This window comes from Tupaia chinensis, unplaced genomic scaffold (genome assembly GCF_000334495.1).
Source record: "Tupaia chinensis unplaced genomic scaffold, TupChi_1.0 Scaffold148801_1, whole genome shotgun sequence".
NCBI classification, from domain to species: domain Eukaryota; kingdom Metazoa; phylum Chordata; class Mammalia; order Scandentia; family Tupaiidae; genus Tupaia; species Tupaia belangeri.
Window position 1 is genome coordinate 578,629 of NW_006208648.1, and position 25,164 is coordinate 603,792.

The 25,164-nt window shown below is 53.9% G+C and overlaps 1 protein-coding gene and 1 pseudogene across 1 annotated transcript; one reads left to right on the forward strand and one right to left on the reverse strand.

Annotated features, from left to right (window-relative positions):
- The first annotated feature begins 9,458 nt into the window (after window positions 1-9,458).
- LOC102495482 (T-complex protein 1 subunit epsilon-like) lies at window positions 9,459-11,264 on the forward strand (annotated as a pseudogene).
- Window positions 11,265-13,149: 1,885 nt separating this feature from the next.
- PLPBP (pyridoxal phosphate binding protein) lies at window positions 13,150-22,887 on the reverse strand. Its single transcript, XM_014585067.2, has 7 exons — window positions 22,758-22,887; window positions 22,649-22,684; window positions 22,116-22,191; window positions 17,643-17,777; window positions 16,910-17,052; window positions 16,410-16,508; window positions 13,150-14,415 (listed from the first exon to the last, which is right to left on the reverse strand). Exons 1-7 carry the CDS (start codon window positions 22,806-22,808, stop codon window positions 14,284-14,286), a joined length of 672 nt encoding a protein of 223 aa, XP_014440553.2. The 5' UTR covers window positions 22,809-22,887; the 3' UTR covers window positions 13,150-14,283.
- Between the last annotated feature and the right edge of the window lie 2,277 nt (window positions 22,888-25,164).

The window sequence follows — 25,164 nt, forward strand, 5'->3', positions numbered from 1 at the left end:
TCTAAGCCGCTCTCCGCATGCTGGGCTAGCCCGTGTCCCCACGCCTCCGAGGCTTTCCTGGGCCCGCGGGCGTGGCCAGACACGGCGGGTGCTGCATGTTTTGGGTTGAACTTGGGTCAGCCTGGAAGTCGGCTCTCAGTGTCCCAGCTGTCCCCTGTCCTCGACTGGGGCCACCGCAGGAGGTACAAGTTGAGACGAAGAGGGCAGCAGACCCTCGGTGCTGTTGACCTCGCCTGGCGGGGCATGCATGTCACCCGGCCAAGGAGAGGGCAAAGGTCAAGGCAGGCAGGCGTCATCCGGCCTCCTACCTTGTCCACCGCCCAGCCTGTGTGTGCACGCGCACGTGAGCGCCCGTGTGTGAGTGGGGGACAGTGAGACCGGGAGGACGAGGGTCTGTGCAGGGTGGTGAGACCCGACCAGGCCTGGGGGGACTCTACAGCCCTGAGCTCTCCCTCTAAGGAGCTGCTTTAAGGCTCAGCCACCGGTCTTTGGGTATTTAATCTCGGTCCAGCCGGCCAGCCCCCAGCTATAAATGTAAATTGGGGTATGAGAATGCAGCCCTGGATTTTCACTCACAGGTGGCTTTGGGCAGAGTCTGACCTCGGAATGTGGGGAGGCAGTGGAGGTCCCTGTGGGTGTGAGACTGGTGAGCGCAGTATAAGCTGGAACCCGGCTGGAGACAGGGAAAGAAGGGCGCCCAAGGGCCGGCCCCCTCCCTGTCTCTGCTTAATAGCAGGCAGCTGGGGGACTCCACAGCACTGCGGGGCCTCAGCCCTCACTGGACTTTGCAAGAGTTCCTAGGGGGAGCCACTGCCTTGTTTGGGAACTGGGTCCTGCGGGGCGTGTGGTCCCTTTTCTAGGACGCTGGCGGCCTGTCCTGTGGGTTCATTCTGCTGCAGCCCTTTGCAGGGAAGTGGCTTCTCTGTCTGGCCCTGGGCTCAGACACTGGGCCTAGACACTGGCCTCTGCTTCCCCTCCCTGGCTCCACCAGTCTCTCCCAGCTGCAGGCTCTGGTTCCGTGAACTTCCAAAGATAAATAAATAGAAATTGCAAATGGAAGCAGGGAGAAGGGGCCTGGACGCCCAGCAGGAGCCTTGCAGGCTGGGCTGAGACAGCATTCCTCCTTGGAAGGAAAACTCTTGGAATTTCCTGAGTGATAGGCGTGTTTTCTGTTATTCCTAGCGAGTCCTTCCCTATCTCACCTGAGTTTATGCTAATGAAGCGACATAAGGCAGGACCCTAGATAGCCTGAGAGGGGGCTGGCCATCAGAAGGGTCAAGTGATTAGAGGCTGGCGCCCTTCCAGCCCTGCACACTGACCTCTGGGAGAAGGGCAGATGAGGCCGATGATGGAGCTCTATAAAAACACTTGGAAGAACCAGTAGGTGGTGTGGTGGTTAGGGCGCTGGATTCCCACATGACGGGCCCTGGTTCAAGTCCTAGACCTGGCAGCTTGCTTTTCCTCTTCCCCTCTTCTTTTTTTCCTCTCCAATCAAATTAAAATAGTAATAATAATAACAATAAATAAAATAAAATAATTCTTAAACAAACACTTGGGCGGGACCAGCAGGTGACGTAGTGGTCAGGTGCTGAATGCCACACGCAGACTCAGCGTTTTGAGTCCCAGATCTAGCAGCCTGAGAAGCACCCCGGGGGGCATGTGCATGCGTACCCAAAATCCTGAGAGGAGAGCTGAGGAAAAGGGATTGCTATGTGGCCAGCCCCCTAGGGGATGATTGGTCACTTTCCCTCTTTCTCTGGTCCCCACCCTAGCCTCCAGAAGTGCACCATTTCCATGGCAAAAAAATCTAAATAAACAACTTTGGAGGGGGTGATCTGGAGACCTACTGGCCAGGTGACAGCCCAGACAGGGTGCGGGAACTCTCCACCCATCCAGGACCCTGATGGCGCAGGCATTTAGTTCTTCCTGATTCCACGCTTTAGAACAAGCTTACGACCTAAGTGGCATGTTCACCTAGTTCTGTGACACTCCGGTGAGTGACCGCCCCATTGCAGAACCCCCAGGTTTATAGCCAGGTGGTCAGAAAGACAGTGGCCAGGGCCTGCCTCTCAGATGGGGGCGGTCTTGTGGGATCGAGTGCCTTAACGTGGAGTCTGCATGAAATCCGCGCAGTTAGGCTCAGAATGGCTTTAGTAGGGCACCCGGAAAATCAGAGGGCTGGCGCCAGGACCCCCAGGCTGGCACATGTACTTACGGGGACATTCGCTGACCTGCCCCCTCACCTGTGTCCAGTTCCTGCTGTCTAACGGTAGAGTTTACCACCTGCGTATTCAGCTCTTCTCACTAGAATGTAAGGCCCAGAAGATGGAATTCTTTTACGTATTTCCATGGCTCTCACTTGACCTCTGTCTCTCTCTAGGGTGTGCTCTCACCCTATGGAAGAAAAAAAATCTAAAGAAAGAAAAAAAAGAAAGGAAAAGAAGTGATGTTCTGCGAGACAGTCTCACGTGGAAGGCTTCCTGGCTCACGTGCAGACCCAGACACGTGCTCGGCCAGGATCTGCGGTGGTCAGAGCTGGCGGCAGACTGCAGTGTTAAGACCCTGTGGAGCGCACTCTCGCTGTCTCTCCCTTGTAAGTACCCTCTGGCAAAAGAAAGAAAGAAAGAAAGAAAAACCTATGCAGACATTTAAAGAATAATTGACAGCAAAACAAATTTGTGCTTTAATTCTATTTTTCCACAAAATGGTTGAGGCCCCCTGGAAGAGAAGGGAAGCAGAGGGAGGACTGAGGCAGGAGGGCCAGCGTGCTTGGCAGGCGGTTGCATCTCCCCCTTACCCCTACACACGTGCGGCTGCTGCTCCCTCCCACAGATGGGGAATTGGACGCAGTAGTGTATGTATGTGTGTATGTGCACATGTATGTGTGCATGCGTGTGTTCATGCACGCACATGTCAGGGTGCTGAGGGCTCCTTTAGCCCCGCTCTCTCCACGGAAGAGCTGAGGGCCTGGCCGTCCTGACGGCCCCTCCCCTTGCACTGTGGAGATGCGTGTACACAGGTGTGCAGTCCAGTCTCCCTGGCCCGGGGGAGGCTCACGCGTCTGGGCCCCTCTCAGCATGCGAGAGGCCGAATCACCTCTGGAGAGCTGACGAGGAGGTGCTCGGGCGGCAGTTATTCAGGCCGGAGAGAGGGTTGGAGCGAGCAGGCATGCTGACTGCGTGGGTCAGGGGGTCGTTGGGGCACTGGGCCATGTGGGGGCTGACGGGAGTGAGAAGTGGGCTCCCCTACAAAGCACGTGGCAGGGAGCCTGAGGTTGAGGCCAACCTCAAAGGTTTGTCTAGAGCTAAGGCTGCTTCCACCTCTCACTACTCTTTAGAAAAGCTGTTTTTATCTGAGTAATGCACATGTATTTTTAAAAAACGCCAGAGTGAGCTGCTTACGATGAAGAACAGCAGTCCCCTCAGCTCTCCTGCGCCCCTCCTGCACGCCTCCCAGTCCCCAGGGGCTGTTCTAGTTGTTCCTGGGTCAAACTTCTTGTGTCTGCTCTTCCTTGAGGCAGGGCCCTGAGAGGTCTGCCCTGTCTGATGGTGGTTTTTCTTTTTTCTTCTTTTCTTTTTTAGAGGTTTTGATATAGGGTATGTGTGCTCACTGGAGAGACAGAGAGACAGAGAAACAGAAACCGAGACATCACGCCCCCCCGGGGGGGGCATTATGGCCATGCTACATCCCTTTTCTTCCAGTCTTCTCTTGGAATTTTGGGCACACATACACCCATGCCCGGCGTGAGTTTTAAGCCTCTGGATCCGGGCCTTGAACCACAGTCGTCTACTTGGGAGTCGGGTAATGTCACTCTTATGCCATCTACTGATCCCTGGTGGTTTTTCAAGCCCAGCTCTCAGTGGCTCCCTGCCCAGGTCCCTAGTCCAGGGCTTGTGGACCTGGGGCTCTCTGAGGGGTCCCAGCCAGTGTCTCTGGGCACCGTTGTCTTCTAAGGCCTAGCCCCTTTCCATGTTGCTGTGCTTCTGGTGGCCTGGAGGGAGCCTAGAGAGAGGCTCTCAAGAACACCCGCTCAGGGACCTGCAGGTGGTGTGGTGCTTAAGGCACTGAATTCCCAAACGGTTAATCATGGGTCGAGTCCCAGACCTGGCGGTTTGCTTTCTCACTCCCCCTCTTTCTCCCTCTATCTCTCTCTGGTCAAATTGAATAATAATAATAATAAAAAAATCATTAAGTAAATATACCCTATAGCAAATTAAGAAGTAATAATAAATAAAACTAAATAAATAATTCTTAAACAAAACAAAGCGAAACAAAACACCTGGTTCAGGCTGATGTAGCACCCCGCAGCTCAGTCTGTGACCTGGCTGGAAAAGGCTGGAACCCAGGCCCTGTGGCAGCTGTCTCTGGGGGCCCCACAGGCCCAGGGCGCTAGGGCCTGCCTGGGGCGTCGAGACTGGCCCTTTAGCATCTGTCATCTCCTCTGTTCTTCCCTTTCTCCTCCACCTCCCTCTGTGTTTCTTTCTCCTGCGCATTTACCCACGGGCTCTGGCTCTGGGCCGCAGGGGTCTGCTTCCCCGGAAGGAAAAGGCTGGGCTGTGGGCAGGAGGCAGCATCTCTGTCTCCTAACTCTGCCGTCTGCCTTGGGCCCTGCAGGCCAGATGTCCAGTGAAGCCCTCATCGGCCTGTGACTACAGGGCTGGCCGGAGGGAGTCAGGGTGGCTGCTGTGGTCTGGACTCCCAGGAGTCTGGTCTGGATTTCACTCTGGGCTCATTCTGCTGAGTTTATGCTCATCTTTGGTTAGGTCTTTTTTCTTTTTTAAAATTTAATTGAACTTTATTTTATTTATTTATGTATTTATTTTAATTTGACCAGAGAGGGACAGAGAGAGAGAGAAAGAGGGAAGGCAAGAAAGCAAGCCACCAGGTCCGGGACTTGAACTGCTGTTGGCCATGTTGGGAGTCCGGCACCCTTAACCTCCACACCACCTGCCAGCCCCTTTGGTGAGGTCCTGAGTTTAAAGCTGGAGGTCCACGCTGGGAGCAAGGCCTTCTTGCCGCATGTGTGCGCACTGGGGTTCGGGAGGGAGCAGGTGTGGCCTTCTTGCCGTCTGGCTTTGGCGGGCAATGCTCCACTGCATTTTTTTTTTTTTGGAGAGATTTTCACTGTAGGGCGCGTGCGCTCGCCAGACAGACAGAGAGAGACATAGAGACAGAAAGCGAGAATTCACCCCCCAGGGGGGATGGCCACGCCGCAATCCCTTCTCCTCCATTCTCCTCTCGGGATCTTGGGCATGCACGCACACGCGCCCGGCGTGAGTTTTAAGCCACCGGGTCTGGGACACGAACTGCGGTCGACTACGTGGGAGTCCAGCGACATAGCCATTACGCTAACTGCTGGTTCCCCTCCACCGCATTTTGGCAGGAGATAGAGGCAGGCCGACACGCCCAGTGTGGCCCAGCCTGCTGGTGGTTTGCATCTGCACTTCACATGTGTGGAGTCTGCGCGGTCGCTGACCTGCACGGTCACGTTTATCCTCACGACTGCTCTCCGGGTCATCCCCAATGTATAGACGAGGAAACGGGCACCCAGAGGGTTAATGTGATCTGAGGTGATGTGGCTGGGAGGGAACAATTTCGGGGTTCAAACTCAGGTTGGTGCCAGAGTCTTGCAGCAGCAACTGTCATGGCTGTGTGTGTGTATGCATGTGTATGTGCATGCGTGTTAGCATGCATGTGGCTGTATGTGCACATATGTGTGGTGCATGCACATATACACATGCATACACTACATGTATGTCTATGTATGCGCCTTGTTTTGTGCATGTACATGTATGCGTGACTCTCCAGGCATGTGTATCTATGACACTTGCATGTGCATGTATTTCTGTGTTTATTCGTATGTGTATGTGCACTGTATGCATGTGTGTTGCTGTTCATGTGTGCATTAGTATGTATTCATATCTATGTGTGTGCCTGTCCTAGTGTGTATGTGCATGTGTGAGTATGTATGTGTGCATGTGTGTGTGTGTATGCACATGTGATGTGTGTGTGTGTGTGTGTGGCAGCTTTTACCCCCACGTGGGCTGTCCACGTTCAGCCCTGCAAACGCCCCCAGGCCCCTGTGTGGAGTCCTTTCAATGGCTGGGCTCCTAGCCCTGGACACTCGTGAAAGCCTGTCCCCTCTCCCTGGGTCTCAGCTCAGGGTCCATAGTGCAAGCTGGCTGCCCAAGAGGGCCCGGCTGCCTGGCGAGCAGAGCCACGCCAGGGGACAGTGACCCCCTTAGGAGCCAGGCCTGTGGTGGCCACGGGAGGCGTGCACTGAGGTGCCAGCGAGGTCGCTGCCTGGGGGGAAGAGGGCGCTGGCAGAGCCTGCAGCCTCCCATCACAATCTGGCCCCTTCCCAGAGGTTCGCCCAAGGGCTGCCCTCCCTGTCCATGCGTCCTGAAGCCCCAGCCCCGCCCTGGCGTCCGGCCTCCTGCCCCAGTGGGCCGTCAGCAGGGTGGCAAAGCCTGGCCACGGGGGTGTCAGTTTTGGGGTTCTCCCATCACTAGCAGTTAGTGGGAGAAGGCAAGGAGGGGATCCCGGGGAGGCAGACGAGAGGAGCTTTAGGAAAGGAAGATGCGGAGGGTCATCTGCCCATCACCCCCAGGACCCTGGATGGGGCTGGAAGCTGTTCCTCTTTAGAAGCCAGCAAGGGCCTGAGCCATGGTGGCAGTGGGAACCCAGTGGTCAGCCAGCGTCCCCCCCAGAGCTGGCTGGCCCTGCCCAGTGGTGCTGGGGTGGAGGCAGTGGACGAGACGAGGCGGCGGGCGAGTCGGGGAAGTGGAGGTGGCCTCCGGGATCACGGCTGATCTTTCCCACACATTGAACCCCGGGAAGCTGGCGGTCCTGCAGGCCGAGCCTGCCCCACCTCAGCCCCAGCCGGCTGGCCAGCCCCCGGGCAGGAGGAGCAGGGCCCTCCTTGCTCCCACTCGGAACTTTTCCACGATGGTCCTCTGTTTTGATCTCCCCTCTGAAATGTTTCCGAGGCAGTGTCCTTCTGCTGTGGCCCCCTGCCCCACTCGCGTCCTCTGAAGGTGGTTTTAGTGCTGCAGAGATGGGGGCTGTGTCCCCCAAGTCCCAAGCTGCTCCACCCCCCACCCCCGCCCATGCCTCATGTTCTAGGGGAGCCAAATCAAAGGCAAACCCTGAATTCCTTTTGCTCACGGCCAATAAAAACCTTGCTTCATGCCGGCTTCCTTTGCTGAAATCAGATATCCTCGTAATAAACAAGTTGGGGGGGCAGGGCGCCGCTGGCCTCTTTCTGCTGATTAGCTGTTCCTCCTTTAAAAGCAGCGCTCTCCTCTGACAGAGGCCTGTCCCAGAAACTGGAGGACTGCCTGCCTCCTGCCCTGCACCCCCACTCCTCCAGAACCTTCCCCTGGGCTGCTGCAGGGGTTGGGGGACGGGCCTGGTCTCCCCTGCTTTGCTGGAGGCAGGCAAAGGGGCCTGGAGAGAGGCCGGGGGAGGCCTGCTGCCCCTAGCAGAGAGCCCAGCTCACAGCAGCTGCAGAAAAGGCCGTGCTTCCGAATTCCTCGGTGGGCCACGGGCTGGAGAAGGCCCCGCGGTGGCTTCAGTCCACAGCAGGCCCTGTGGTGTTGGAGGGGCTGTGGGGTAGAGGCCTCAGGGTTTGTCTCCAGGGATGGCCTTGCCCCTGCACGCCCACCTCGCCTGGGTCCCTCCTGTCCTTGTCCCGTCCCCACCAGCGTGTCTCCACGTGGCCTACTGACGTCTTCTCCCACCCCCGATAGCGTGCAAGTGGCCTGCTGTCAGACGTGGCTGTTTGCCTTTCCTCTGGCACTATCTCCCGGGAGGGCTCTGGTGGCCGCAGACTGCAGGCGCTCTGGGCCTAATGGGGAACAGACGGACAAGATAGCTTTCATGTCCAGCCAAGCCCCCCTCCGGCTCCCCCACTTCTCATCTCCCGTCGGCCTCAGAGCAGGCTCTAGTCGGGCTCGTCCATGCTACATCTCATCTGGAGAATAAGGGCACACGCCGCTTTTATTTCTGGGATGGGCGGCTCAGCCCGAAGCTGGAGCCGGCTCCTTGAGGGGGCAGCACGGCCTGAGAAGGTCCGCCAGCCCTGGGGGGTGGCTCCCACCCCCTCGGGGTCAAGCCCCTGCTGGAGCTTGTCAAATCTGTTTTAAATACAGGAAAGGTGCCAGCAGTCCCCCCGTGTCCGTCACGTGTCCTGTCAGCTGGCGTGTGCAGGACTTTACAGGGAAAGAAAGGCTAGTCCAGGTCCCTTGGGAGCTTGACGCCATTGTACTAAGAAGAGGAACTTAGGGACCAGCAGATGGCGTGATGGTTATGTTGCTGGACTCCCATGGAGTCAACCACGGTTCAAGTCCTGGACCCGGCAGCTTAAAACACAGCAGGCGTGTGTGTGCTCAAAATCCCAAGAGGAGAATGGAGGAGAGGGGATTTCAGCATGGTTATCCCCCTGGGGGGTGATTTGTCACGTTCTGTCTCTCTGTCTCTCTGGTGAGCACACATGCCCCATAGCAACAACAAACACTTAAAAAAAAAAAAAAAAAAAGAGGAGGGCCCTCTCCCCTGTAAATAAGTAACTCACCTACGGCATTCAGGTCTACACACCACGCCCGCTGTGGGGGACGCCCGTTCTTTACCTACGTGCCCTGGGGGAGGGAGGGCAGAGTGGTCTGACCTCCGACTTCCGACCTCTGTGTGGACGGTGTGGATTCTTCTGCCCGTAGTCACGAGGCTGATGCCATAGCACGCAGTAGGTCTCACGGTTCCCAGAGCAAACCATCCCAATCGTGCCCCTGTCCACACCTGCTCCCAGCGGCCCTTCAGGGGTTAGTGGGCTCGTCCCTTCTGCTCTATGGGGGGAACCACAGGGCCACTGTTCTGGAGGACAAAGGCGGCTGGGATTAGGAGTGTCCCACTGGACTTTGTCCCTCCTGCCCGGCCTCCGGGGACAGCACCCACTGCCCGCACTCAGTGCCGTGGGTGTGAAGGAGAGGCCCGAGCTCGGCGACCGTGGGAGCATGTGTGAGGGAGGTGGTGGGGAGGAGAGAGGGCTAACCCCACCATGGTGGGGTCTCCTTCTGGCCTTCCTTGCCACCCACTGCTTGTGGCCTCCAAGTGGGTTCTGCATTGAGATGCATCGATCTCAGCTATCCTGACCGACTGCAGACAGACATTTCTTTTCCGGTCACAGGGCTGTCTTGAAGCTGCAAGTCTAAGACTTTGCTGCTCATCGATGGCTAACGCAGGGACAGATGGCACCACTAGGGTAGTGACCAGGCTCTGGGCCAGGGGCCGAGAGTCTGGAGTTTGTTTCTTGCCCCGCCGTCAGCTCACTCTGACCTAGACGAGGAGGCGCTGAACCTCACCTGGGCGTCAGGGATGCTGCCCGCTGTCCTGCCGGTGAAGTCAGAGAAGGCAGGACAGGGCCGTGTATGCCGTGGCCGGTAAGAAACGGCGTGGGGGTTTCGGGGTGCTCTGTCCAGCTGCTTTGCCGTGGCGACCGTGGGCACGCTCGCCTTTCCTCATCATCAAGGATCAGGATGGTAAGTCTCGTCTCACGGCCTTGAGGCCCTCAGGTCTCATATGAAGGCAGCAAGGCTGGAGTAGATACCGTGACAGATCACGGGGACCAGATGGGGAAGGGTGGCAATGTGACCGTGACTCCTGACGGTGCCGCCCCGCTAAGCATGATGGGCGTCGGTCACCAGATGGCCAAGCTGATGGACAAAGCATCCAAATCACAGGATGACGAAGTCGGAGGTGGCCCCGCAGGGTGGCTGTCCTGCCTGGTGCCTCGGTGGAAGAAGCAGAGTGATTGCTGGACCGAGGGATTTGCCCCATCGGATGGTGGTGGCTATGAGCGGGCCGCCCGCATTGCCATCGAGCACCCAGACCAGAGAGCGACAGTGTCCTCGTCGACCCCAGCGACATCGAGCCTCTGATCCAGACTGCGAAGACCGCTCCGGGCTCCACAGTGGCGCACAGCTGTCCCCGGCAGACAGCCTGTCCTCAGTGGGACATGGAGCTGAGCGATGTGGGCTTCGAGCTCATCGAAGGGGAAGGCCAAGCGGGCGGGACGCTGAGGACGCGCAGTTTATCAAGGGCGATTGTGGACAAGGATTTCAGCCACCCGCAGATGCCAAAAGAAGTGGAAGATGCTAAGATTGCTATTCTCACGTGCCCGTCTGAGCTGCCTAACCCAAAGACGAAGCATAAGCTGGGTGTGACCTCCGTAGATGATAAAGCCCTTCAGAAATAGGAGCAGGAGGGAACCAGCAGTTAGTGTAATGGTCATGTCGCTGGACTCCCACGTAGTCGACCGTGGTTTGCGTCCTGGACCCGGTGGCTTAGAACTCACACTGGGCGCCTGTGCGTGCGTGCACAAGATCCCGAGAGGAGAATGGAGGAGAAGGGAATTGTGGTGTGGCCATCCCCCCTGGGGGGTGATTTCTCGCTTTCTGTCTCTGTCTGTCTGGTGAGCACATGCACCCTATAGCGAAAACCCCTAAAAAAAAAAGAAAAGAAATAGGAGCAGGAGACGTTTGAAGAGACGATCCAACAAATTAAAGACGCGGCGCTAACCAAGCTATTGCCAGTGCGGCTTTGACAATGAAGCGAATCACTTACTTCCTGAGACTGACCTGCCTGCGGCCCACTGAGTAGGGGACCCTGAGCTGATTGCCGCTGCGACAGGAGGGCAGCTGGTTCTCTGAGCTCACAGCTGAGAAGCTGGGCTTGGCTGGGCTCCTACAGATCTCATTTGGGACAACTGAAGACAAAATGCTGGTCACCGAGAAGTGTAAGAACGCCGGAGCCGTCACTGTTTTCGTCAGAGGAGGAAATAAGATGATTATTGAAGAAGCACTACCATCCCTTCACCATGCCCTGCGTGTCACCCGGAACCTTCTCCGGGCAACCGCGCAGAGTATGGAGGAGCCAGAAGGCAGGTAGTGCCCGACCTTGGGCCTTCTGCACCGTGCTGGAGGTCCTCCCCATGGCTCCGGAAGCCGCGTCGTGAATCCCACCCAGACTGTGACCGAAGTCCGAGCCAGACAAGTGAGGGGTGAGCCCTGCTCTTGGGAGCGACTGAATGCACAAGGGCGGAAGCGGTATGAAGCAACGACGCCTTGCAACACAGATGGCTGGAATGATTTTGAAGTCTGATGATATCTGTACACCTGGAGAATCTGAAGAATAAAACACTGAGAGTCAAATGTAAGATCCACTATGGTGATTAAATAAATGGGCGTCTTGTAAAAAGAACAAAAAGAAGTGGGTGGGTGGTTTACACTTTGAGCGTTAAGAGGTTGCTGTAGGGCCAGCAGGTGGTGTGGTGGTTAGGGCACTGGACTCCCAAATGGCCAACCACAGTTTGAGTTCCGGACTTGGAAGTTTGCTTTCTCACTTTCCTTCTCTCGCGCTCTGTCCCTCTGGTCAAATTAAACTAAATAAGTGAATAAAGTTTAAAAAAAAAAGTTGCTTTAAGAAATGTGATATGGGGGGGCCAGGATGTGGCGTGGTGGTTAAGGGTGTTGGACTCCCATATGGCCAACCATGGTTCAAGTCCCAGACCTGGTGGCTCGCTTTCTCACTTTCCCTCTCCCTCTCTCTCTCACTGTCTCTCTCAGATCAAATTAAAACAAACAACAAATAAAGTTAAAACAATTCTTTAAAAAAAAAAAGAAATGTGATGTAGGGGACCAACAGATGGCATAGTGGTTACGTTGCTGGAATTCCACGTGACTGACCATGGTTTGAGTCTTAGACCTGGTGGCTTGAAACTCATGCTGGGTGCTTGTATGTGGATGCCCGAAATCCCAGAGGAGAATGGAGGAGACGGGATTGTGGCATGGCTATCCCCCCTGGGGGTGATTTCTGTCTCTCTGTCTCTGTCTCTCCAGTGAGCACATACACTCTATAGCAAAAATACCTCTTAAAAAAAGAAAAAGTAATCCAGGGCTAGCAAGCGGTGTAGAGGTCGAGGTGCTGCATTCCCACATGGACAACCACAGTTTGAGTCCCAGACTCAGAGGCTTGAAAGTCATGCTGGGCACATGTGTGTGCGCCCGGGATCCCAGGAGGAGAATGGAGAAGGCGCTGAGGCGTGGCCATGCCCCCAGGGGGTGACTTCTCACTCCCCGCTTTCTCTGTCTCAAACCTAGACACAAAGAAAAGAACTGATACAGGGCCAGGCGGCGTGGTGGTTAGGGTGGCTGGATCCCACATAGATGACCGTGTAGTTCGAGTCCTGGACCTGCTGGCTCGAAACACACTGGGCACGTATGCATGTGCCCAAGGTCCCCGAAGGAGGGGAGATGGAGAGGGGGCTGCAGTGGGGCCGTGCCCTGCCGTGGCGGTGCTCTCCCACTTTCCTGTGTCTCCACACGGGGTGCACGTGCCCTCTGACAAAGGTAGAGACAGAGTGCGAGAACCCATGAGGAGCTCCTGACACCGCTGCGTGTGGGTGCTGGGAGGCCTGACGCTGGCTCTGGGGCAGGCGAGCGGCCAGCTGGCGGCATGAGACCGCCAGGCCGAACTGTGGACTGGATCCGGATTCTGATCCGGGGTGCACTCCGTGGTAACTCAGCACTCCGGAGAAACCCAGCTTGTCCTCCCGCGTGTAAGAAGACGTCACACCTGCCTGGATTCTCACCGGCCAGACTGATTTGCTCCCCTCTGCGCCGGACGCCACCCTGCCTCACCTGCCTGCCGCTTTCCTGCTCAAACCTTCAGCTCCACGGAGGGCCTGGCAGCCGCCCTCAGGGCCCTGAGCATGTTAGTAAGTGACCCTGCCCTCTGCGAGCTGGCAGCCCGGTGGGGTTGGGAACCACCTCCTCCCTGGCCTCCCTCTCTGGTGTGGAAATGCAGCGGAATGGCTGGAGCCCCTGGGAGGAGCGGAGCCGGCCCCTCTCGGGTTAGTCGATGCTGCCATCTAGGGGCGTTTCAGTTTCCCGCAGCCAGAGCCGACTTCAACTTCTAATCTGCCACCAGCGCTCAGTCTCCCTGGAGCTGATAGGGGAGCCCTGCTCTGCAGCCTGGCCAAGGACCAGGCACAGCTGCTCCGTGTGCTCCCAACGCCCCCTCCTGTGACAGTCACTCACTGCACCAGATCATAAAAAATAAATCTTTTAATTGTTCTGTAATTGGCACAGATGGTATAATTAAAATGCACATTTTTATTAATAGACTCTTCTTACATGTCGGACTATAGCTTTGATTCAAACAGTACAGGGATCTTAGTGGTTTCAGTTTCACAAAATTACATTCAGCAGCAGCTTCCTGTTTTGAAAGTTATTTCATAAGGTTAAAAATCAGGGCTTACATGAATAAGAGAGAAAGCCATGTTGAAAAGAACCCCACGAAGCCATCGGTCACGACTATGACACAAGGCAGCTGTGCTTTCCTGGGCTTGAAGATACCTTGTTCCATTATTAGCCATCAAGAGTTGCAGACTTTTTTTTTTTTTTAAAGAATTTACTTATTTAACTTCATTTATTTAATGACGGTGGTTGGCCACGTGGGAGTCCAGCGCCCTCAACCACCGCACCACCTGTGGAATCAGTGCTCACAAACGGTGGGGGAGCTGCGGAGCCCGCAGGGTGCTCCTCAGGGAGGAAGGTCAAGGCAAGGCCTGGCTGGGCCACAGGGCAGAACTGGCTCGGAGGAGACCTCGTTTCCGAGGTGTGGTGAGAGCCACTGGAGTTTGGCTTCAAAAATCATGGCAAAGGGGACTGTGGTGGAGAAACCCTGCCACTACGTTCTCATCGCTAGAAGGAAAAGCTTGAAGTCCTTCAGGATTCCAGGATGGCCCCACACCACGTCCATCGCCCTGTCACGGACAGGGTGGCCACAACACAGGCTGCCATCAGAGTGAGCCTGGAGCCTCAGGTGGGCCACTTGCACTGCCCCGCACGTGCAGGGCGTCCTCACGGCTGACTGGCGTGGGTGGAGACGGGGCAAAGGAGACTTCCTCCAGAGTGGCACGGGTGACGGACGGTGTCGTGGGAGCTGATGTCACAGGGGCTTTCCTACTCTGTGGGTGACAACTGGGAACCCCGATTCCACGATCACGGGCATCGGTGACCAGACTTTACCTGGAGAAGGCATCCAGGGACTGGCTGGTGCGCCGAGCAGAGCTCAGCACGGGATCCACTCCTTGCTGCTGCCTTACCGGCTCGGCAGAAATGCGTGGCGTTCTCGGGTTCGACCCAGAGCCGCTGCCCGAGGGAGCTGTGTCAGAGACAAGCACGACGGCTCCCTCCGCACGGTGGCCTGTGCGGGGGCGCGGGCTCAGTGGTCCTGCGTCACCCCCACGGGGGCCTGCAGGTCCGCTGCGGGCTTGTCCAGGGCAGGCTTCTTCGAGTAGTCCCGCTCTCCAAAAATGGTGCTTCCTATGCGGACGTTCGTAGAGCCCACCTCGATCTGTGGGAAGAAGAGAGAGTGCTGAGGACTGAATTTATGATGCTGCTTCTCGCCCGGCTCCACAAACTCGTGTAATGCAGCTGCCGTGGCCAGGGGCAGGGACCTCGGGGAAGTGTCACCTCCAAGGGGGCGCAGGAGCCGACAGGTATCCTTTGGTTTCCACAGTGGCTGGGGAGCACGAGTGGCATTTGGTGGAGAGGGGGCGAGGATGCTGGTGGCCCGCAGGGTGTGGGGCAGAGGGCACGGTGTGGGGTGTCTGGCGCCCGCATACCTTCCCGGTGTTGCTGGGTCAGGGAGGTGAAGAGCCTCCTTCCCAGCTGCGCACAGGACCCGACTCCACGCTCCCACCAGCAGCGGGGAGCCCGCACTGTTTGACATGCCCAGTCTTCCAGGGACCCCAGTCCGTGCCTGGACTGTTGGGACTTGGTCAAGTTACAGAAAAGCACTTGCTTCAGCTGCCGATGCAGCGTACGTGGCTTCCGCTTACAGACGTGCACCCACGCCAATCTACACTGAGCAGCAAGCCCATCTTTGTCACGGCTCACTGGGAAAATGGGGCAGAACTGGCTTGGGAGGAATTTCATTTTGTATCCTGCCTGAACATTTACATGACAGAAATTATGGGGCCTTGGGGCCAGCAGATGGCGTGGTGGTTAAGGTGCCGGACTCCCACATGGCCAACTGTGGTTCAAGTCCCAGACCTGGTGGCTTGCTCTCTCACTTCCCCCTCCCCTCTGTCTCTCTCTAGTGAGTGCATGTGCCCTACAGGAAATTAAATAATAATGATAAATAAAATTAAATCAATAATTTAAAAAAAAAAAAAGAAATTATGGGGCCGGCAGGCGGCATGGCGGTTAAGGGTGCTGGACTCCCACGTGTCCAACTGAGGTTCAAGTCCTGGACCTGGTTGCTTTCTCTCTCTCTCTCTTTCTCACTTTATCTATCTCTGGTCAAACCGAAATAAAGGAATGAATAAATAAAGTTAAATAAAATAATTAAAAAAAAGAAACTACAGTTTACTTTTAAAAATTTTTAAATTTCCTGTATGTCTAATTTTCCTTTAGATTAATTTAGAAAATTACAATGAGTTTAAAAAAAGTTAGGAATGGGGCCAGCAGGTGGCATGGTGGTTATGGCACTGGACTCCCACATGGCTGACTAAAGTCTTGAGTCCCAGACCTAGTGGCTTGCTTCCCCTCTTCCCGGCTGGTGAGTGCATGTGCCCTACAGCGATTAAATAATAATTAATAAAATCAAAAAATAATCAAGAGAAATTAGGTATCAAGGTAAAACTTTTATACACTCCATTAAAAAGGGGGCCTGGGGTGCAGCAGGTGGCATGCTGCTTTAGGTGCTGGGTCCCACATGGCCAAGCACCGTTCGTGCCCAGATCTGGTGGCTTGAAAACCTCACTGGGGGAACCAGCAGTTAGCGCAATGGCTATGTCACTGGACTCCCACGTAGCCAACCACAGTTCGTGTCCCAGACCCGGTGGCTTAGAACTCATGCCAGGCGCGTGCGTGTGCGTGCCCAAGATCCCGAGAGGAGAATGGAGGAGAAGGGATTGCGGCATGACCCTCCCCCCTGGGGGACCATCCCCCCTGGGGGGTGATTTCTCACTTTCTGTCTCTCTGTCTCTCTCTGTCTGTCTGGCGAGCGCATGTGCCCTATAGCGAAAACCTCTCCAAAAAAACCCAAAACAAACAAACAAACAAATCTCACTGGGCACGTGTGTGTGCATGCCCCAAATCCTGAGGAACAGGGAGAAGGGACTGTGTTGTGGCCATCCTCCCCAGAGAGGTTCCTCAGTTTCCTTCTCTCTGTCTCTCTCCAGCGAGTCCATGTGCTCTATCGCAAAACCATGAAAAACAAAAAGAAAGGGGGCTCAGGGTGAAGCTAGAACAGTGGGAGCCATGGGGACTGGAGCTCCACTCCGATGACACGTCCCACGACTTCCCAGCGAGGGTCCAGCTGCCGGGCCACAGGGCACTCACCGCGTGCTGGAAGTCCACGGACATGCCCATGCTCAGCTCCACCTGGCCGGGGGCCACGCTTAGCTTCTTGCACAACTCCTCCCGGAGGGACAGTAACACCTGTCAGAAGGACAAGTGTGACGGCCACGTTACTCCTGCCGCGGGGCGCCCAGAGGTGGCCGAGCTGGCACGTCCCCAACAAGTGTTATTCAGTTCACCTGCCTGCTAACTCCCACATTCAAGAAGATGGTGAGTCCCTGGAGAGGAAGAAATCTCATCTTCTCTAAAGGTTGTGTCTCAGTTGAATTCAAACTGGGTCGAGCCAAGTCTGGGGGCTTCTGGGGACCCTCTTCCCCAGGAGATGCGTTTGGTGGGGGTCATTGTGTCGCCAGGCATTGCCTGGGCCATGCACCACGACAGCCCGCCCAGACGGTGCGTCCCCATGGCACAGCCCTGCCCATCTGGGACAGCCCTACCTAGAGGCCTGGGTCACCCCTTCCTGAGGCCTGGGACACCCCTACCTGGAAGTCTGGGTTTGGTCCTTGACTGAGATCGTGGCCGAAGCTACCGATGGTCATCAGCCCCACGAACTCCAGGCTGGGGCACCTGGCGTTTATGTGCTCCACCACGGCTGCCGTCTCTGAAGGGTGAAGGCCATGCTTCCCTGCACAAAGGAAAACGGAAGACATGGCAGAGGTGGCGCAGAGCCGGAGGAATGCCCCTTTTCGCCCCTTCCTCCTCATGGAGGCGGTGACTCCCAGGCCAGAGGACTTCATGGAATGGCTTATTCTCAAGTCCTAAAGAGTAGCCTTGGGACCAGCAGATGGCATAGCAGTTACATGGCTGGACTCCCACGTCCATGGCTGACTGCGGTCTGAGTCCTGGACCTGGTGGCTTGAAAATCACACCAGGCATGTGTGTGTGCATGCCCGAAATCTCAAGAGAACTGAGAAGGAGAAGGGAGGACTGTGGTAGGGCCATCTCCCCCAAGGAGTGATTTTCTCCCTTCATTCGCTCTCTCTCTAGGAAGGGTACTCATCATTTAGCAAAAAAAGAGAAAGATACAACAGGCCATGGCGTGTTAAAGACATGACACGTGGCCTGGCTTGTACACCAGAACACGGACAGGATCACACATGAAACAGCGTACGTAATAAAGGCCCTGGCTTGCTCCTACCGCCTTCTCTGCCATTGTTCTGGAGCTCCCACCAGCCTCGAGGAAGAGGAACCTGCAATTCCGGACTGGTCACTTACTCTCCTCTCCACTGGTGTTAATCTGGACCATCACCTTTAACCTTTCGGGAGAACCTTTCTTCTGCCAGGAGCTGTTCACTTTGTCTGCCAACTTCACGGAATCCACTGTTTCCAGCATGGAGAGGTTGGGGACCGCTGCAACGAGAAAGCAGCATTGTCTGCGCCCCATGTGCGTGTGGACAGAGGTGGCCAACAGGTCTCTGCCCTGGCGGAGGGGAAGGACCCCGGGGCCAGCCCTGCAGTGCGGCTGTCAGGTGCTGCACATGGCGAGCACACAGCCCAGCGCAGCTCGGGTTCCACCCCCGCAGCTGGAGAAGCATGCTACACGCGTGGATGTGCTTGCCCCAAATCCTGAAGTGAGGAGAGAGAGAGGGACTGCAGGGACCAGCCCCCTTCCTTCTGGTGACTGCATGCACACTGTACTAAACAGAAACAGAAAAGAAATCGGTGACGCTGTACTTCTGCTTCCCCTTCCTAGTCTTGCTGTTATTGCTCCATGTGATTTAGTTTTACATAAACCCCACACACATACTATCTGCCTGCATATATGACCATATGCTATGATAGTAAGAAAAAGCTATTAATTACCGATCTCCGGATGGGAGAGCTGACACCAGTACAGATTAAACAGATATTAAAATAATAATAAAGGGACTTCGCTTATGCCCACGAATTCATCAGCTTTGATGAAATGGATTAAAACTCCTTGATTGACACAAAGTGGCCAGGTTCACCCAAGAAGAAACAGACCATGTTTTAAACTATAGTTAGAACTTAAACTATAGTTAAAAACTTCCCCACAAAGAAAACTGCTTCACTTGTGAATTCCGCAGGTAAGGAAGAGGAAGAGGTAACAGTGATTCCAAACAAACTCTTCCAAACGACTGAAGAGGAGAGATACTTCCTGACTCACTTTATGAGGTCTGGTATCATAACCCTGGTGGACACATGCGCCCTATAGTAAAAACCTCTCCAAAAAAATAAACACATTGAAGAAAATGACCAGATAAAGGAAAAGGCCAAAGAGAAAGGGACCTGGGTTCCACCAAAGCACCAGCCTGCTCCACCCAGAGAAGTCACTGTGTGAGAACCAGTGGAAAGGAGCCTGAGCTTCTGGAACCTATTCCCTATGAATTCACGGCATAATAACTACTAAAAATAAACAAACTCTGGACTATAAAAATGTTCTTCTTAATCGAGTAGAATTATGCCCTTCCCCCAAAGCAAACTTTAATTAGGTTCTAATTCATTTTGTAATACCTGTATTTAAGTTTAGCGGGTTTCTAGTTGAAAGATGTAATGTAAGATGGCTTATTGTGCAACAAACAAAGCTCAGTTGGTTAGAGAAAAAATAAGTAATACTGGTAGAGCCATAAATTTTTTAAACTATAAAGAGTCCTTTTTTCTCCTATTTCCTTTAAATAGATAAAAGACCACAGCAAGTAAAAGGCAATAATATACAATAAATAAAATATCATAAAGTAGAATTAAGAATTAGCTACAGTGAGTCACCGGTGGCCTGATGGTTAAGGCGGCTAGATCCCCACATAACCAGGTATGCAGTTTGAGTCCCAGACCCGGCGACTTGAAAGACACACTGGGTGTTAAGGCACATGGCTGACCGTGGTTCGAGTCCTGGACCTGGTAGCTTGAAAATCACACTGTGCGCATGTGTGCCCAAAATCCCAGGAGATGGGGGAGAAGGGATTGTGGTGTGGCCAATGTCCCTCAGTGGTGGTGGGGGGTGATTTCTCACTGTGTGTGTCTGTCTTTGGCAAGCCCATGTGCCCTACGGCAAAAAAAAAAAAAAAAAAGACATGCTAGAACTTAAACTATAGTTAAAAACTTCCCCACAAAGAAAACTGCTTCACTTGTGAATTCCGCAGGTAAGGAAGAGGAAGAGGTAACAGTGATTCCAAACAAACTCTTCCAAACGACTGAAGAGGAGAGATACTTCCTGACTCACTTTATGAGGTCTGGTATCATAACCCTGGTGGACACATGCGCCCTATAGTAAAAACCTCTCCAAAAAAATAAAAGAAGAAAAGAAAATGACCAGATAAAGGAAAAGGCCAAAGAGAAAGGGACCTGGGTTCCACCAAAGCACCAGCCTGCTCCACCCAGAGAAGTCACTGTGTGAGAACCAGTGGAAAGGAGCCTGAGCTTCTGGAACCTATTCCCTATGAATTCACGGCATAATAACTACTAAAAATAAACAAACTCTGGACTATAAAAATGTTCTTCTTAATCGAGTAGAATTATGCCCTTCCCCCAAAGCAAACTTTAATTAGGTTCTAATTCATTTTGTAATACCTGTATTTAAGTTTAGCGGGTTTCTAGTTGAAAGATGTAATGTAAGATGGCTTATTGTGCAACAAACAAAGCTCAGTTGGTTAGAGAAAAAATAAGTAATACTGGTAGAGCCATAAATTTTTTAAACTATAAAGAGTCCTTTTTTCTCCTATTTCCTTTAAATAGATAAAAGACCACAGCAAGTAAAAGGCAATAATATACAATAAATAAAATATCATAAAGTAGAATTAAGAATTAGCTACAGTGAGTCACCGGTGGCCTGATGGTTAAGGCGGCTAGATCCCCACATAACCAGGTATGCAGTTTGAGTCCCAGACCCGGCGACTTGAAAGACACACTGGGTGTTAAGGCACATGGCTGACCGTGGTTCGAGTCCTGGACCTGGTAGCTTGAAAATCACACTGTGCGCATGTGTGCCCAAAATCCCAGGAGATGGGGGAGAAGGGATTGTGGTGTGGCCAATGTCCCTCAGTGGTGGTGGGGGGTGATTTCTCACTGTGTGTGTCTGTCTTTGGCAAGCCCATGTGCCCTACGGCAAAAAAAAAAAAAAAAAAAAAGACATGCTAGGCACATGTGTGTGCATGCCCAAAATCCCAGCGTGGCCATCCCCTGGGGTGTGCTTTCTTACTCCCCCAGTCTCTTGGGCAAGCACACGTGCCCTATAGCAAATTAAGAAATGGAAAGAAATCACCCCTTCCAGGAAGAGGGCCACATCACAATCCCTTTCTCCTCCCCTCTCTCAGGATTTTAGGCATGTGCACACACACCTGGCACGTTTCTCAATCCACCAGGTCCAGGACTCAAACCCATCCGGCCATGTGGGATCCAGCCACCTTAACCTCCACTCTGTGTTTGCGTTTTCTTTCTTTTTTTTTTAAAGAGATTTTTTCACTATAGGGTGTGTGTGTGTGCTCACTGAAGCGACAGATAAAAACAGAAGGCGAGAAATCACTCCCCAGGGAGGTGGCCACACCACAATCCCTTCTCTATTCTCTCAGGATTTGGGACACACACACGCCCAGCATGAGTTTGAAGTCACTGGATCTGGGACCGGAACCAGGTTCAACCACATGGGAGTCCAGCAATTAGTCACCATGCCATCTGCTGGTCCCATCTACATTTGCATTTTCTAGAGTTTTCTACAAATGAAACTATAAGCTATGTACTCTTTTTGTCTGACTTCTTTCACTGAGCTTGTTTGAGATTTGTTACATATGAATGAACATATCAACAATTCATTCTTTTTTTTTTTTTTGAGAGGTTTTTGCTACAGGGCACCTGCACTCACCAGAAAGACAGAGAGACAGAGAGACAGAAAGTGAGAAATCACCCCCTGGGGGGATGGCCACACGGCAATCCCTTCTCCTCCATTCTCCTCTCGGGATCTTGGGCACGCATGCACACGTGCCCGGCATGAGTTTAAGCCACCGGGTCCAGGACGCGAACCATGGTTGACTACGTGGGAGTCCAGTGACATAGCCGTTATGCCAACTGCTGGTCCCTACCTGGTCATTTTCTTTCACATGTTTTAGGGAGCGACCTCTTCTCTCAGAATGCTTCGTATGCTCAACATTCACAGTAATCCTCTTGGCAAGCATTTTGCCCTTGTTTGTCTATGTCAATGCCAATGCATGCTGGGGACACTGTGGACTCTCCCAGTGTTGTCACGGTAACATTTGTGGGGTCCTTTGTGAACTGTACCCATTCCCTTGAAGTCTATGGTATCACCTTTCTTGTAGGTCCACATGTCTGCTGCCAAAGGAACCATGCTGTGTTTTCTAAATGGCCCGGAGAACATGCATCGGCTGCCGAGAACATGCATGGGCTGCCTCTCCTCTTGCCCTGTTTGCTATTTTGGTGAAGTACTGGAAGACGGCCGGCCATAGGGAAGCCTACAATTCTTTATAACTTATCTGAAATGCCTCCACATACTTTGAAAAATCACCAACTAATAATGAACACAAGGCAGGGTAGGTCTCCAAGTACACATGACCCGGTCAAGCATAAATCTGCTCTGTTGTTTTCTCCTATATGAAGAACTGAGACTTCCCCAAAACTACAAAACCCAAATGGTGAGTAATCTAGAAGTGGCTCTCCCGCAGAAGGCGGTCTAAGCAATACAGTGACGGAGAATGTGTCCTCGTATTAGAATTGTCTTACCCATCAGCTTGTTGACATTCTGCTTCTGCAGGTGGCCGATGAAATGCCATTTGATCTCAGGACAGGAAGACAGAAGCTGAAGAGAAAAGCGCCCCTGTTGGACTTGGATTTTCCGGAGGCCTGACTGCGCACACCCTGCCCACCCTGTGGCCTTTCATGTCTCGGCTCCGTTCCTTACATGGGTAAGCGGCTAGGCGATCGCCTCCTAGCCAGAGGGAAATCGCCGGCCCTGCTGCTCCTCTTCCCGTCCCCATCAGTGGCCTGTTTCTCTTATCTCACCCACTAAGGCTGAAGTGGTTCAAGTGCTCAACTCTCAAAAGAATCAACCTGACAGCGAGCTCTAAAAACTTACCATTCCCAACCACAAAAGAGAAAATAAAAGGTCAATAAAGAAAGAGAACTGAGCCGAGAACTGGGTGAAAATAGACATTTCCGCCCCACACCCACTGCCTGCTCTAAAACCCAACTCATTCTAGTTCTGAACAGAATGGCCAAGGTTTAGACGCAAATGAAGGAATTCCGACATCACTTACTTCAGGGTTCGAAGCTTTTTCTAGCAGCTCCTGAACCTAAAGGGCACAAACAGAACACTCAGAAGCCTGTGAGCCGGCCCTCCCCGAGGCCCCTGGAAAGGGCTCTTACATAGTTCTCCCCGAAGGTGCGTTGGCCGTGGCCATAGGCTTCGATCACCATGTCCACAGGTTTGGTCTTGCTGACTGCAACCACCCGGGGCTGGACGGCCGGGAGATCCTGCCGAGAGGAAAAGGGGCACATGAGTGACGTTGGGGACACTAGCCCAGTACACTGTCCCTGCAGGAGGGGTTCTGCAGATCAGCACAGACCTTACCTTGGCATCTGATGAGACCCCTTTTCTGACATTACAGAGAGACCAATTTCAAATAATGGCAAACTAGTACCTTTTTTTCCTTAATTTATTACAAGGCTGCAGTTTATTTACTGTCACAGGGCGCATGTGCTCGCTGGACAGACAGAGAGAGGGAAAGTGAGAAGTCACCTCCGCAGTGATGGCCACGTTGCAATCCCTTGTCCTCTATTCTCCTCTCAGGATTTTGAGCATGCATGCACATGTGCCCAGTGTGAATTTCAAGGTGCTGTGTTCAGGACTTGAACTGTGGCTGGCCATGTGGGAGTCCAGAGCCTTCACCACCATGCCTCCTGCTGGCTCCAGCCCAACATCTTACGTTTATGCGTGTCCTTCTTCCATGAGAGAGGAAGACAGAGACACACCCCCAACAGGGTCTTCGTGTCACTATCCATTCCAGCTTTGGCCAGCCGGGACCTTCCTACAGGGCCCCAGCCTGTGGGAGATACCTGAGGCCGTGCCACCACAGCCGGCCACAAGTCTTTATATGCCTGGTATCTCGACAACTACCTTAGTGTCGGGCAGAAGACACGCTCCCTCAGGAGGGCGCTGAGGGAGAGCAGGGGCCCGGTGTGCTCTCTGACCAGCGGCACAGCAGTGCCTGGGCCCGCTCCAGAGCTGCTGCACCCAAACCTTGGGGCAGGGGCTAAGACTCTCCTTTTCAACGAGCTCTTCAGGGAATCCTCTGCTTGAAGCTAGAGGGTTAAGAATCACCTCATGGGGGCCAGCAGATGGCGTAATGGTTACATTGTTGGACGCCCATGTAGCCACCACGGTTTGAGTCCCGGACCTGGCGGTTTAAAACTCATGTGGGATGTTGTGTGTGTGCCCCAAATCCTGAGAGGTGAACGAAGAAGGGACTGCAGTGTGGCCATCTCCCGGGGGTGACGTCTCACTTTCTGTCTCTGTCTCTCCGGCGAGCACATGCACCCTATAGCACTCCCTGATGAGAACGGAGGACACTTCTGCCTCCAAATCCCCAAAGTTATTAAGTTTGGGAGACTCCGTCTAGCCGTGGTGTAATTAGGAATGTTGGCTCCTCAGGATAACTATGTAACTTATTGTTCAACTACCCTGGCTCAGGGTGAGCCCTGCTGACCTCCGCAGCCCTCACAGAGAGCAGGGTCTCCCGCACCTGCTCCAACCTAACCCGCAGAAGCAGTTAGGGACTGTCCTCCTCCCCTGGCCCATTGCCCCCGGAATTGCCAGGTGCAATTTCCAGCGAGGGCCTGAAGGAGTCTGGTCAATCAGCACGGGGTCTCTACTCCCTCCTGCTGAGGGCTGTCACCAGCTGCTTTTATTAGTTAGCAATTCTTTGTTTTTCTTTTAAGAATTATTATATTTAACTTTATTCATTATTACTTTCCAGTTTGATCAGAGAAAGTGAGAAAGTAAGCTACCAGGTCCAGGATTTGAACTGTGATGGGACATGTGGGAGTCCAGTGCCTTTAACCACCAAACCACCAGCCGGTCCCTTGCTTTTCTTTTTTTTCTTTTTTTTTTAGAGACAAGGTCCAGCTCTCCCTATGTTGCCCAGGCTGGTCTTGAACCAGAGCTCCTCCTGCCATAGGCTCCCCAGCCGCTAGGATTACAGGTGTTCACTAGGTCTATGAGACCATGACCTAACTCCAGGAGCGTGTGCACGAGTTCGCTTCTGGAGACAAACGCTGACTAGGCTGCCCAGCCCCGGCCGGAATCCCCAGAGAGGTTATTAGGGAATCCCTAGGTTTCTCCTGGAGGATCATCGACCATCAACGCCTGCAAGGAGCTCCCAGCTTCCAGAGCGTTCCTGCCTGTGGTCAGGAAACAGGCCCAGAGTAAAGCGGTGGCTTGACCAAGGTAACAGCATTGCACTTAGCAGCCAAGGAAAGACTGTCTCGGGCCGGCACGTCCTGACACCACGAAAGCTTGTGTCATTCCACGCCCTTCAGCCTAGAGCTGCACGGAGGAGGGCAGATAACGACTGCTATCACACCCACGGGAGACCACATATACAGGGAAAGGGGTCATCCCCGCGACGCTGGGGACTGGATGCCAGCCAACCCGAACGCGCAGGTGAGCTCGGGGCCTGCAAGTGCGGCCGCAGCGCGCAGCGGGCCTCGGGTGGGGCTGACCTTCGCTGGAACCCCTGCGGCCGCACACGGGCCCTCGGCGCCGGGCGCCGGG

Excerpts from the sequence above, each read along its gene's own strand:
- PLPBP (XM_014585067.2), bottom strand. The coding sequence starts at position 22,808 with ATGGTGATCGAAGCCTATGGCCACGGCCAACGCACCTTCGGGGAGAAC. Across the intron at positions 17,053-17,642 it reads TAACACCAGTGGAGAGGAGA|GGAAGCATGGCCTTCACCCT; the intron begins GTAAGTGACCAG and ends TCCTTTGTGCAG. Across the intron at positions 14,416-16,409 it reads CCGTGGACTTCCAGCACGCG|ATCGAGGTGGGCTCTACGAA; the intron begins GTGAGTGCCCTG and ends TTCTTCCCACAG.